This window comes from Pinus tabuliformis, chromosome 3_1, assembly GCF_031772625.1.
Source record: "Pinus tabuliformis cultivar Carrire ecotype Pingquan chromosome 3_1, CPIR1, whole genome shotgun sequence".
In the NCBI taxonomy this organism is placed as follows: domain Eukaryota; kingdom Viridiplantae; phylum Streptophyta; class Pinopsida; order Pinales; family Pinaceae; genus Pinus; species Pinus tabuliformis.
Window position 1 is genome coordinate 921,554,886 of NC_142301.1, and position 14,323 is coordinate 921,569,208.

Here is a 14,323-nt window from a genome sequence, read left to right on the forward strand (position 1 = left end):
TTGCTGATTCTGAAAGGATTGAGGATATTGATAGAATTGGGCAAATCTCCCATAAGGATTTTGCATTTGCATGCTTTGCAACCATGCTTGGAAAGGATTTTGTGGTTGTGACCAAGGATTCCAATCTGGTGGGGGTTGGAAATTCATAGAGTTATTAAACCCTTGATTTTGCTGCCCCTGCCAAGGTTTTCTTGCAACAAAACAAAGGGATTCAAGCGTACTTGGATCTTCTTGAAAGACTGCTTTGAGGCCAGGGATTGAAGGACATTCCTTGGTCTCATGGGTTTTTGAGCAAATTACACAGGTTTCCACAACTTGTGCTTCCAAGGGACATTCCCTTAAAGCATGCTTCTTTCTACACTTCGGGCCAAAGATAGTCATAGCCTCGGCTTCTGCTTTTTGTTTATTTTGAATCTTAAGGGTATCAATTTGTTCACTGAGACTCCCTAAGATGTCAGTTTTAAATTCATCTAGCATATTACCGATTTCAGCCCTACTCACTGATCCTGTTGCAGATTTATTTGCCCTAAGGAGAGAAGGATCTCTAGGCCCTTTTTGAGTTTTTGATTTGCCCCTTGAGAGATGGATACAAAGTTCTGCTATATCATTGAGAGAAAGTTGAGAAATATCCCCCTTTCCCATCATGTTTAAGATATCTATCCATTCATCCCTAATGGCTTTTAATAAGAGGGCTTTTAAGGTCTCTTCATCCAAGGTACTCATTTTTGCTCTTTTTAAATTATATTGAAATCTCTCAAGTAAATCTTCTAAGCTCTCATCTTCTTTTTGCACCATTTTAAAAACCTCATCCTTATGATTAGTAGGCATACAATAGTCCAAATACCTATCCAAAAAGGTTTGTTTCATTTCATCCCAGGTCCTAATGGATTGAGTAACTAACCCCATGAACCATTTCAAAGCTTGATCTTTTAATGTTGATGGGAACAGTTTGAGTTTCTGAGTATCATCCAGATAGTCATAGGTTCGACACACAACTTCAAATTCAAACAAGAATGTTTCAGGGTCCTCAGTTCTTAATCCATGAAAATTTGGGAGGACGGATGGTGATATATTTTTCATGGTGGCTCGGGAGTCCTCATCAACAATGGGAAACCCAAATGAATTATCCCCATCTCTATTTCCTCCAATGGGACCTCTACCTCCTCCATTGTTATTATTATTTCCTCCTCCTCCTCTACCTCTACCTCTACCTCTACCACCTCCTTCTTCTTCTGCCATGATGATTCTCCTAGGGATTTCAAAATCTTCTGGTTCTTCTACAAAGGGTGAATGAGAAGAGATTTCTCCTTCCTCTTCAGGTGAGTCTATTTCCTCAATTACAATTGGTTTTCTTGTAGGAGAAAGAGAAGAGTCTCTTCCTAGTTCAAACTCAATAGAAGGTGTAGGAGAGTCAACTCTTGGCTCTTGAATTTCAGGACTAGGAGTTTCGGTTGGAGATAAGGGAGGTGTCTCTTGTCTATCTCTTGAAGCAGATGGACTTGTAAAGATTGAACTTCGAGCTCTAGCTAAAAACCTTCCCCTAGAATCTCTAGCTCTATGCATGTCATTTTTATTTTATCTTCAAGTTAAGTTAAATAGTTCTTTTTTTGATCTTCCAGTTCACTCTAGGTGCAAGAAGAGAGCATACTCAAGAAACTATTAAATCAATAACTTTCTCCTTTCTGATCCTCCAGATCACTTCAAAGTGCAAGAGGAGAGCATACTTAGATAGGTTATTAACTTCTTTTCTTGAAGTTTTTTTTATTTTTATTTTTATTTTTTTCTTCTAAGAATATGGCTACTTAATTTCACTTCCCCGGCAACGGCGCCAAAATGTTTAGTCAATTTAGTGTTATCTAAATTGCTAGTATTTATTGTCAACCCGGGGCTCGTAAGCTGATGAAGTGAGGGTGTACTATATGTACTTAAGTAACCTCTTAGAGTTTTTCTTATCGTTGGGGGTGTTGTTGTAATTAATTATGTTCCTAAGATGGAGTGAGAATTTATAAACAAGTAAGTGATGGTGTGTGTGTAGAGTGAATCCTAAATGAGTGAAAGTGTGTGTTGAGTGATCTCTAACTACTTGCTTGAAAGGAAATGCTTGAAAAGAATAAGTGAACTGAAATGACTTGAAATAAACTTGAAAGCAAATGACCACTACCAATGGCACTAGACACCGTTCAAGTTGCTGCTAATAAAAGAAAAGAGAGTCACTTTTAAAACCCAAGAATAAAGATTATCTCTCTCTAACTCGATGCTTCAAAGCACATGTACTGTGTAAAGCACGGATAGGAAGTAGCTTATGTGGAATTAGAAAAGTGAGAAAAATATGCTTGAAAGACTAATGATAATGATTTGCTATTTCTAATTCTCTACTTCAGCCATATGTACTATGCAAAGTATGATTAGAAAGTAGTGAGAAAATAGTCTAATAAGCACTTAAAATCAAAACTTCTACTTTAAAGACTAGTGGTGATGATTTGCTCTTTCTAACTCGATGCTTCAAAGCACATGTACTGTGTAAAGCACGGATAGAAAGTAGTGAAAGAACAGTCCAAAAAGCACTCAAACTAGCTGCAAATTAGTGATATTCTGATCTTAAAAGATAATAGTTTATGATGAAGATCATTCATGTATGTTAACAGCTCTTTGAGAAATAAGATTAAAAATCAACTATAAAGATAAAGGCAGCACTTGAATTGTCAACTTCAAATACCATTAGCTGTAAAGCAAACACACACATATAAAAAAAATAAATCCCGGGCTAAAAGAAACCTGCAAAGAAATAACACTGATCAGCTTGAAAGAAAGGAAAACAAGTAAATGAAACTATACATGCTTAAGGAAATAAACAAGAAAATAACGAAATACTGCACATAAAATACTTTACAAAGGCTGAGATGAGCAGGGGCCCTCTGTTCATTCAGCCACAAGAAAACTCAGAGATCTGGAAACTTCAAAACGGTGCTATGTCTATTCTTCCATTTGCAAAAAGTATACAAAACAGAGTGCTGGAATAGCACTAGAAAACAGAGTTCACAAAGCTCTTAAATTCCACACAAGTTCAGAAAATTACAACTAATAAAAAGTTCCTTGAGCGTACGCAGACGCAACAATTTATAGGAGTTTCTAAGATAGCCTACTCGTACAACTAATTAACAGAAAAACAATAAACAGTCATGCGTATTTATGGTCCCTTGACATATCACGGCTGCGTGGACGAGTTTAGTGGTTCTGTCGTCATGGATAATAAATCCCATGTTGGATTGCGTCCCCTGCCACCTGTAGAACATGGACAAATCACCATTTAAGATGACGTGACCAAGCAGCTCTCAATCACCGTTTAAACAGCCTTGAGTTGACCGTAACTTAACCAGCTTTGACCATGGGTGGAGATGACGTGGATGGCTGGAACAATGGGACAGGAACCTCGAGCACGTTGATACCTGAGTGCCCATGTGGCTCATCTAGCAAACCGACACGTGGATCATTGTGTTTAGCAAAAAGGCTGCAGGATCTTCAGATAGCTGCGGGATCATCAGATAGCTGCGGGATTCCTGCAAGTAAGTCAAAATCTAAACAAATAGTCATCCATTAGCAAAACTTGCTTGATCATGCTTATTGACACCTAATGTAATGATCTGAGAGGTTTTATGGTGAAAATGAGGCAAAAGTGAAGGAAAGATAAGGAAGAATTGAGGAAAATGGTAGACAAGTAGGTGTAGAATAGAGGCTCTACAAGATAGTGCCAGGAGGATCAACGCAGCAGCCAGGAGAGTTGATGCAGAGGGCAGAAGTTGGAACTACTGGGAACAGCCAGAATTGCTGAGAACTGCCGGAATAGACGGGAAAGCTGATGCAGAGGGCAGAAGCCGGAACTTTCGGGAAAGTTGATGCAGAGGGCAGAAGCCAGAACTGCCGGGAACAGCCGAAACTGTCGGGAACTACCAGAACAGCCGAAATGCTGATGTAGAGGGCAGAAGCCAGAACTGCCGGGAACAATCGGAACTGCCGGGAACAGTCGGTACTGCTGGGAATTGCCGGAACAGTTGGGAAAGCTGACGCAGAGGGCAAAAGCCGGAACTGCCTGGAAAGATGACACAGAGGGCAGAAGAGTCTGATGCAATCCCTAGAGGCTGACGCTGGGGTTTTTCGTGGGGCAGATTGGAGCTGAGGAGCTGCCAGAGTGTTTATCTGGGGTTTCAGCTGGAGCATTTGTCTCCGAAGGAGAGGTACTACTGCCGAGATTATTCTCTATTGGGTGAGCCAGTTTTGGCACCCAGATTGTATTCAGAAACTACATAACAGTAAAACCCTTAGATAGTTGCACCGGTTTTCCCGCATTGGGTTTTTCCGGGGACATTGGTCCAAAAAAAACGGTGTCACTTGTGTGCTTGTTTTTGTTTCCTTCAGTTGATGATTTGTAATGTGTTGAGCATGTACCTGTGTTTATTTCCAGTATTTACATGGTAAATAACTTGTTAATTTATAGAACAAGTAGGTAGGAATAAATCTGAAAGTACATGAAGGGTTTCTAACGGGTTAGACTTAGAAATTCCAACAGTGATTGTGGTGGCTACTAATCGTTAGTCAAGGTCGATTTCGACTAGACATGAAAGCGCACAAGCCGAGGAGAGACAAGAGAGCTGCGACAAAGGAGTGCGGTCAATAGCAGAGGTTGCAAGTAGGAACAAATGACAGGAATGGACGTAAACATGCTAGCAATCCACAAGGTATCAACATTGGCAACAACACGAGGCAAGGGCCAAAGCACGTGGCCACTGCTAGTTTGAGCCAAGCAACAGTCGCTTTGCAGGTGATGCAGGACACAAACATGATAATTGGCCTGTAGTCACCATTGTTTGTAGGTGTCAAAAGGGTTCGGTGCGTTAGTGGGACACAAGAAAGAGCCATGAGAGAGCAGGGACATCTATAGGGTTGCCAGTGAAGAAGTGTACAGGGTTGTCAACGAAGAAGTGCAACTGAACAACAAGCTAGCAATGATAAAGAGCAGTACATAACTACATAGTGTAACCAGGGCCATGAGAATTCAATTGTAGCAACGTGGTAGTTAGGCAAAGGATATGAAAGACTGTGTTAGTTAAAAGAAGATTTGGGTGTCTAAAGGACCAGGCAGAGGATTATTCAGAAATTTTTCAGCGAGATTTGGCGAAGATGATTACAATAGGTCTTTGATTTGAAGATAGGATGGATGGAGCTTCAGACTTCCTACCTTGGAAGGCTAGGGTCAACTTGGTTCTCAAAGAAAATGATCTCTGTGAGATTTTTGAGATCGAGATCCTGGAGTTGTCAGATCCTTAGGAGAAGGACATCCTAGAAAAGGAGATAAATGCACAAGGGGTATTCTTGGACAATTTTGTAGGATCCTCCCCCCAAATTTGGAGGCAAATTTGCATCCTCGATGGATCCGCCATTGATCCTTAAGCTGAACCACGTGGTTCTGCCCTTTTTTTCACGGTTCCTAGAAAAATGGAACCACAATGGCCCGATCCATGGTTCCAAAATGGATTAGCTGTGGATACAAGAGAAAGGCGGACAGTTCCGTGGACTTGTCTTTTCTGGGACATGACTTGGGTTTCCGAACTATTATTTGACGAATTGTGCTTCCCGAACACTCTCAAGTTGCCCCCTTGATGCTCCCTAGACGCTTCCTAGATGCCCCCTAATGGTAATGTTAAATTCTTAAAGTAAAAGTGACATTGTCCACTTAAATTTTTAACATTACCATGAAATGACTCAAGATGTTTGAGAGTGGTTCCAACCTCATCAGACTTCATATGGAGAAAATAGAATTTCATATCCCATTCAAAATTCAACAGACTTAACAATTTTTAGGATTTTAGGATCAATGGGATTGTGGCATTTCATTAGATTATATCATGTATGAGGGTATGTGATTGGCATTTAATCAAGAGCACCAAGCCCTATATGTACCCTAGTGTTGGTGGTGTTGATTGTTGAACTCCTTTGTCATGGCCTTAGCAAAAATGTACCCTTCACTCAAGTCAAAATCATTGATCAGGCATGTTAAGCTTTCTCTACCATATTATAAGGCTTGGATTAGGTCGTTTGATCAAAATTGGGCAATGTTGACTAATATCCATAGAGAATCAAAGTAGAGGCAAAGGCTAGACAAGAGAGGAATCTTGATTCTAGATGGTTGATGTTTGAATAATTAATCATTGATGTACAATGGATGCAATATCTATCTTGATTTATGTACAAATATGCATGTTTTCATATCTTCTACAACTAATTTGGTATTTTAGATTTTATTTTTTGAATATAAATGCAAAAAATATTAAAAACATATGTATATATATTAGACGCTTCGCTTCATTGTTTTTTGGAAAATGACGCTTCCAATGCTTTTCTTCCAAAAAATGCCCCCGCTTCGTGCAACGTTGCTCTTGGATGTCGTGAAGGGTCATTTGATCCCTCAATTAACCAAGAAGCAAACAATTGAGGAGATATTCAAACCCCTAGTAGGATTATACTAGAGCAAGACCATAAATAAGAAGATGATACGAAAAGTTATGCTTCGGACCAATGTTGAAAATATCGGTATCAACAAAATATCGACGAGGGTGCAGAAAACTTCTTATTGGCAATATCGACAAATATTGGCAAGTATAAAAAATGCATAATATATTCATTTTTTTTCTTCAGATTTTTAGACATATAAAGCAATAATAACATGAAATAAACACATTGGCACATAAATATGAAGGAAGCGTGATATATATGATGTAGTGCATGTAAAATATAAATGATATATCAAAGGCGATACCTAATCATGTTGATCCCTGATAATTGTCCAATCAAGGACTGAAATGTGGAGAACCAATACAAAATAACATCACATATATAAAAATATCTCATCATCATGAGTTATATGTAGCAAAACAAATAAAACTAGCAGCTATCTATCTGAGATCAATGCCCTCTCCCTAGCAACTATCTTTCTATCTTTTTCATCAATTGCTTCAAGAACTTTTTGTATAAGCTCCGCACTAGAAACCGTACAAAGCCCAACATCATGTCCAGGGAGTCTAGCCAGATAGTATTTCAATCGTGTAACCCCTCTTGTCATATTGGTCCCACACAATTTGCATGATAGATATGCCTGATTTGCCCCACCATCAAGCTCCCCATACTCCCAAAATGGGTCCAAGGCTTTTGGCATATTTGTAGTGAACTAATTCAAACCTAGGGCACCAAAAAAAAAATAAAATTGGCATTAAACACCCATACACAAAAAATAATAAGTAATAACCACCTCATTTTAAAAAATATTTTTTTTTACTACATTATTGCAATGTGAATGAAAAATGGCAATAAGAGGGTGCATAAGAAAGTTAAAAAAAATGAACCTTGCTGTCCAAATATGGAGAAAACCCTTGCATTGGCTCATGGGCATGAAAATCATAGCAAATGGAAAAAAACAAAGAAGCAAAATGTTGGTAGGCAAAGAGGCAAGCAAGCATAACCCTAAATCTATGAAAAAAATCATTAACATAGGGGTTTTTAAGAATATTCCCGTTAATAGAAGAATGAGGTTTGTCTTACTGATCTTCAATCTTTGATCCATAAAGATTTTTTAGTTGGTGGTGATAATGGCTGTTTGATCCTCAATCCCTCCTAGAAAACCACCACAAATCTCTTCCCTTCCTTCTCCAAGACTAAGAAACCAAAATGAGCAAATAAAACTACCAAAATCGCTTTTCTAGCTGTGGCCTGGCCTGGCCGGCAATATTTGAGGTCGTAGCGCGATATTTTGCTGAAATATTGACGATATTTTGGAAATATCGTGATATTTTCAGGCAAGAAAATATCATGATATTTTCTTGGCGATATTATCAACACTACTTTGGAATATGCAAATGATTAAATCTAACTCAGTGATGAGTTATGTGTTGAGGATCTCGTAGGTTTGTGATCAACTTGTAGCAATGGGAGAAAAGGTGGAGGGCTCAAAACTAGTAAATGTGACACTGAATGGGTTCTTAGAGGCATGGGATCCGTTCATCAGAGGAGTGCGTGCTAGAGATAAACTACCCACATTTGATAAGCTAAGGGATGACTGCATACTAGAGGAGATCAGGTTATAGTCAAAGGGAAAGATCAACAACTCGGAAGACAATGAGAACATTGCTCCAATGGCAAAGGGCAAAGGAAAGAGTTCGAGTAGGAGTGAGGAGTTAGCCTCATAGTCGAAGAAGGACTTGACCAAGGTCAAGTGTTTCTCATGTCATAAGGTAGGACACTATGCTTCACAATGTTCAGAGAGGAAGAAAGGAGGAAAAGGCAAATAGTCAAGTGTGGTTGTTTCAGTAGAAGCTAAGGAGGAGTTTTCCAGGAAGTTTGAAATGGAGTTCTCACTTGTTTCCTACCTTTCCTTAAGCACCTTACCAATTGGTGCATGCTTACTAGATAATGGAGCCACAAGATATATGACAAAAGCATGGGAATAGTTCGACAACCTGACCAAGTGGGACTCATAATTGGATGTGGAGTTTGGTGATGATGCCAAACATTGAGCAAAGGGGGTTGGAATAATGGTATTTCAACTTGAGTTAGGAGGCAGGATGGAAGTGAAGGACATGTTATGGGTACTAGAACTCAGGTGGAGTTTGCTGTCAATTTCTATGATGGAGAAAAGGGGTTTTGTGTAGCATTCTAGGATGGAAAGGCACTAATTATACGTAAGGGATCTAGTTCTGATGAGGGACATGTCATTGGAATTAGAGAGTGCAACCTACATAAGTTAAAGGGCTAGCTTATTAGAGCAATGGCAAGAAGCAGAGTAGTGATAAAGGACAAGGAGCGGGAAGCTTCGAAGGATGAGCATCACAGTGGGAGTCAACCTTCAGGTTTAGAAGGGGAGGGGTAGTCTACAAATTCCTCAAAATCTATCAAGGTCTCTTGGTATGAGTTGATTTTATATGATGTTCAGGAGTAGAAGGTTTCTAGGAACCAGGCCAAGGAAAATCAAACTTCGAGGATGTTTCTAGACGAGGTGGCAGAGAAGGCTTCCAGTTCAGAGGAAATAACGAAGGCATTGAATGAAGTTTTGGGATCGAAGTCAGTTCTAGGGAGCATAAGTACCTCCCTCGCTAAAAGGGAGTGTTGATGTTTACTGTTCTGGTAGATACTTTTGTACAGGGCTAAATTTCTAGGCATGCAAAAGTTACCCAATGTCTCCTTAGATACTTTCTCTAGTGTGAGCAAATTGCATTTGTAACATAGCCTAAGCTTTAACTTAGGAAAAGCACAAAATTATTATCATGGCTAATTGAGCTAAAGAAAAATCAGACAAAGTTAAGTATTTCTTTTAATGATTATGTTTTAATCTGAACCCTTGATCCAAAGTGAGGCGAGATCTAATCCCAATTGTCAATCACTTGGACATTAGAGTTAGGGATTTAGCTCAACGAAAAGTTATAAAAGCAAGGCTAAGAGAGAAGAAGACACCATACAACAACACAAGATTGAGAGAGGTATCTCAACAAGGAGTGTGATACACTAGTGTGTTGGTTCTGAGGAAGGGGGCAACAAGGAGATCTAGATCAACCAAGGAGGGCTTGATCAATTGGATCAAATTCAAGTGTTGTACATCTATTTTCTCAGTTGGGCCATTATCCCATGACGAGAGCTCAAGTAGGTTATGAATATTTTAATAATGAACTGATTTAATTGGGCATAATCTATTGTGTCATTTTTTTTTGTGAGATTGTTATGTTTTTGCTTCCGCTCTTTAATGTTAAGAATGTAGTTGCACATTCATTCAATAGATTTGTAATCTACTAGGTCAATTGTTTGTCGAGTGTTAAGTTAGTAGGAGAATTAACAATATATGGTAACATTATCAGACCTTGACATCTGGACAAATCTCAGCTTTCTCCTCAAGATCATTTTCCTATTCATGTTGTTACTTTGGAACAAATCTACTAGATCCTTGAACCTCTTTCCTGCCGACTGCTTCTTTGCCAAGGTATAAAATCAAGGCTAAGAGAGAAGAAGACACACCATACAACAACACAAAATTGAGAGTGGCATCTCAGTGAGGAGTGTGATACTCTAGTGTGTTGGGTCTAAGGAAGGGGGTAGCAAGGAGATCCAGATCAGCCAAGGAGGGCTTGATCAGTTGGATCAGATCAGGTTATTGAACATGTATTTCCTTAGTTGGGCCATTATCCCTCTACGAGAGCCCAAATAGTTTCTAAATATTTTAATAATGAACTGATTTAATTGGGAAGAATCTATTGTCATTTTTTTGTGAGATTGGTTATGTTTTTGCTTGCGCTCTTTAATGTTAAGAACGTAGCTGCACATTCATTCAATAGATTTGTAATCTGCTAGGTCAATCGCTTGTTAGGTGCTAGGTTAGTGGGAGAATTAACAATATTTGGTAGCATTTCTGGACAAATCTCAACTTGCTCCTCAAGATCATTTTCCTATTCATGTTGTCACTTTGGAACAAATATACTAGATCCTTGAACATCTCTCCTGTCCACTGCTTCTCTTCCAAGTGAGGGATCAAATGATCCTTCGCCGCATCCATTATCACTCTTTGGGCTTTCATGTCCTCCTTTTTATGAGCTGCCTTGAGTGTTGCATTTTCCAGTGGAAGAACAACCTTTTCTATAATATTCAAAAGGTCATGCTCTTTCAAAAGCGAGGTTATCTCACCTTCCAAATCAGGAAGTTAGATACTCCATCCAATTGGTCTTCAAACCTAAGATTGGCTTTTTCCATTTCTAGATCTAAAAAAAATCTGCCATGTACTTTTTCCTTCAAGAACACAATAATTAAAATGAAACTTAATATTGGTTTATAGATTTGCGATGATCTCCTTGCAGATCTGATAGATTTGCTCCAAATTTCTGTGGATTTGTGTTTTGGTCCTTTAAAACACAACCAAAAATTTAATTTCTGCCAAACCCTTGACTGGTATGTCCTCCCTCTCTCCTTTTGAAGTATGGCCTCCACCAATCCCATTGTTGGCTGATTTATGCAAAAATTTCAATAAATCTTCAGTTTAATTCAAATTACAAGGAATTACTAGGAAATATTTTTCTTATTTACTGGTGTTAAGGAATTTTAGCTTGGTCATGACAATCAACCCTTGTAATAGGGACTCGAGAAACTTACTTGTGACAACCCTGTACCAGAAAACCTTCCCATAGAAAGGGTTGTGATAGGTAGATATCCTTGTAATTGGGTTTGCCATCTATAAATTTTTTGATAAGAGCATCAAAAATCCAAACTGTGTAGCGAAACGTTTCAATTGCAATGGCAACGAAGCTGACGACAGGTTGATGGCCAAAGGCCGGATCAGACTGGCTCTGTGCAGCGGTTGAGTGGGCAGAGGATCGAACAACTCTGATACCAATGTTATGAACAAAGTTCATAAACACAACAGAATACTCTGACGATTTGAAATATATAAATATTTATATCCATGATAGGACAAATATATTATAAAATAAATGTACAGAAGATATGATATATGATGGTAAGAATGTTACAAATGAGGGCCTGCTTATATATCTAAGCAGGTGCCTCTTCATGAATGGTCATGTCCCTTAGAGATGCCTCTTTAGTATTAATTATTATTTAATTAATTACTGTTATGATCATTATGATTATTTATATTTATATTATTTTTATATAATTCATATTCATAACAAGGGATGCCCCCAAATCCTGCTAGGGGATGCAATGCATGTCTTTTGACAGCTTGAGTTGTGGGATGGATGCACACAGGGCTGCCACTGGTATCAGTATGTGGTCCTCTTATTGGATGTGCATGCCTCAATAGTAGGTGTGCATGTGCATATCCGAGCTACATTGGTTTTCTGCAAGTGCATTTTTGGTCAAGTATAATTCTCTCCAGTTACTTTCAGAATTTTGGAATAGTACTCTATATCCTGAGAATTTGATTTATTCACTAAGTGCACAAGCCCAAAGATGTGGACGATCCTAGGCTATAAATTTTGAATAATCAATTATAACCTTTCATAATGTTTCTTCTCAACTTCACTTCCTGTTTTAATATTTTAAGCTAATCATCTTTTATTATGGATCTTCCCTCATACTTTTCATATTGTTTTGTATGGATGCAGACAATTGAAAGCAGTGCTCATGGGGATGGTTTTGACGAAGTCACTTTATCTCAACTTGTAATATATCATCTGCATTACATCACTTAGACTAGGCATAGATTGTTTTTCTGTTTTCTTTGAATTACTATGTTCTGTTTTTCTTCCATAAAGTAGTTTTCTGTTTTTCTTCCACAAAGTCCAAATGTGACCAAATTAGTAATAACCACAATTTACATGTATTTTGCTTGAAGCAGAATCTAATAGATCTAGCTGGGTCTGAGAGCTCAAAGAGTGAGACCACTGGCCTAAGGCGAAAGGAAGGTACTTATATCAACAAGAGCCTTTTAACCCTTGGAACTGTAAGTATTATTCTCTTTATTTGTTGCTTCATTTTTAGAATTCTGCAACAAAAGGTTAAAAGATATGTAATGCTCATTTCTCTTTGGAAGATCTCCAGATGATGATCTTTTTAAAGATTTGTAGCCACTGACTAAAATATTTTCCAATCTTTGAGTCCTAAAATAGAAGAATGATTGCAATCCAACAAGATTTGTTAGATTCCATTTGAATTCTTACTACTCATGCATTAATATCTGTGATTGTGAAAAAACAAAGAGGTACAAATAATTCTTCAGTTGAGCACTTTAACAAAAAAATTAATATTGAAGTTTGAAAAATCAAAGAGCACCTGATCTCAATTTAAATGGAAATTTCATAGACAAACAATCTTGAATACTATACGTACTGTTTATCATATTTTAATTTGCAGCCTAGTGACAAATATCTAAATGCATTTCCAATGAAATTTTTGTAATTTTCATCAAAATAAGAGTGAAGTTCACAAGAAGAGATATAGAACTCCTGTAACTGCCTGGTATACTACCATATATAAAAAACACCATTTGTAGTACCATATTGAAAACTACATTTACAGTAATCCCGATATTAGAGGAATGTTGCAATATATTTATAGTTTACGTGTCAGATTAATGAATTCTAAAACTTAATGGGACAAACTGTTGAAATATGTAACTAGGTTCGGTCTTCATAATGACATATGTAATCATGATTTTATGTATTTGATGTAAAGAGAAATACAAATTATTATTGTTTTTCTTGAGGCATGGGTTTCATGCTCAAGGTTATTTGTTTTATAGGTCAAGCACCCATTGAGTGCTTCTAGGGCTTGTCATTGAGTCTACAAGTCAATTGAGTCATTGTCATGTATGGAAGACCCTTTTGGGCATGTTACATATTGTAAAGAAAATTTTATTTGAGTCAAAATAGAGTCAAAGACCCTCCAAGACCTTATCATAGTGCTACAATCAAGTCGGTCTTCAAAAGGAGCAAGTCGGCCTACCTAGAAAGACAAGTTGGCCTCATTCAAAGGGCATTTATCCAAGCATCAAGAAGCTCGATTAAAGCAAGGAGAAGTGACCTAAAAAGCTAGCGAAAGAAGAGAGGACTTCAAAAAGGAAGAATCCAAATTTGTGAAGACTGTTTTGGGCCGAAAATCCTCACACGTGCGAAGAAGTCTGGGTGCTATATGTTGCAATAGAGACCGAGTTATTGTAGTCACAATAGAAGGCCAAGAACAAGTGAAAAAGGAACCATTTTGCAAGTCGAGTTGGTGGAGAAGAAGCTACTATCCAAGCGAAGGAGAAAAGAGAAGAAAATCTCCATAACCCTCTCACACATGCCACCTAGGGTTTCTGTGACAGGGGCCGAAAATTGCAAGTTGAAATTGCAGTCTAAGGTTGTAGGTTCGAAGTTGAGGTCGAAGAAGAAATTGCAGCAGCATCAAGGCAAGGTTGACTTGGTTTGACTTGGCAAGAAGAGGAAAGGTTTGACTAGGTCTTGGAGGAGTCTTGGTCAAGGGTCATAGGTCTTGGAATTCGTCATTTGAAGTTCTATAAGAAGAGAAGAGTTCTTGTGGGTTTTCCTCTCAAGAAGAGAGGTTTTGGCCCTCGCTGATAACATACATTTTGTGTCCTCTTGTCTCATCGTTCTTTATTGTTTTGGTAGTTGTTTGATGATAAGAAAACTAATTATAATCAAGTGAAATAAGAAGTTAATCAAGTTAAGTAGAATACATTACAAGCAGTTATCAAAGAGAAATCATCTAATCTAGCTGCCATAGATTTCTCAACACAAACAAAGATGATGCCAAGTGAAGGGGCCTTGCGCATCCAGAA

At 38.1% G+C, this 14,323-nt stretch overlaps 1 protein-coding gene across 4 annotated transcripts in view; it reads left to right on the forward strand.

The window, feature by feature from the left end:
- LOC149190752 (kinesin-like protein KIN-7C, mitochondrial) overlaps positions 1 to 14,323 on the forward strand; it is a 397,121-nt gene that overhangs the window by 264,022 nt on the left and 118,776 nt on the right. For all 4 annotated transcript variants that reach the window (XR_016256019.1, XM_089412258.1, XM_089412256.1 and 1 more), the window contains 2 exons: positions 12,150 to 12,206; positions 12,383 to 12,487. Coding sequence is in view for 3 of the 4 variants with exons in the window: in XM_089412258.1 (XP_089268384.1) it covers positions 12,150 to 12,206; positions 12,383 to 12,487 (162 nt within the window). In the remaining variant the exon portion in view is untranslated. The remainder of the gene's footprint in view (positions 1 to 12,149; positions 12,207 to 12,382; positions 12,488 to 14,323) is intronic.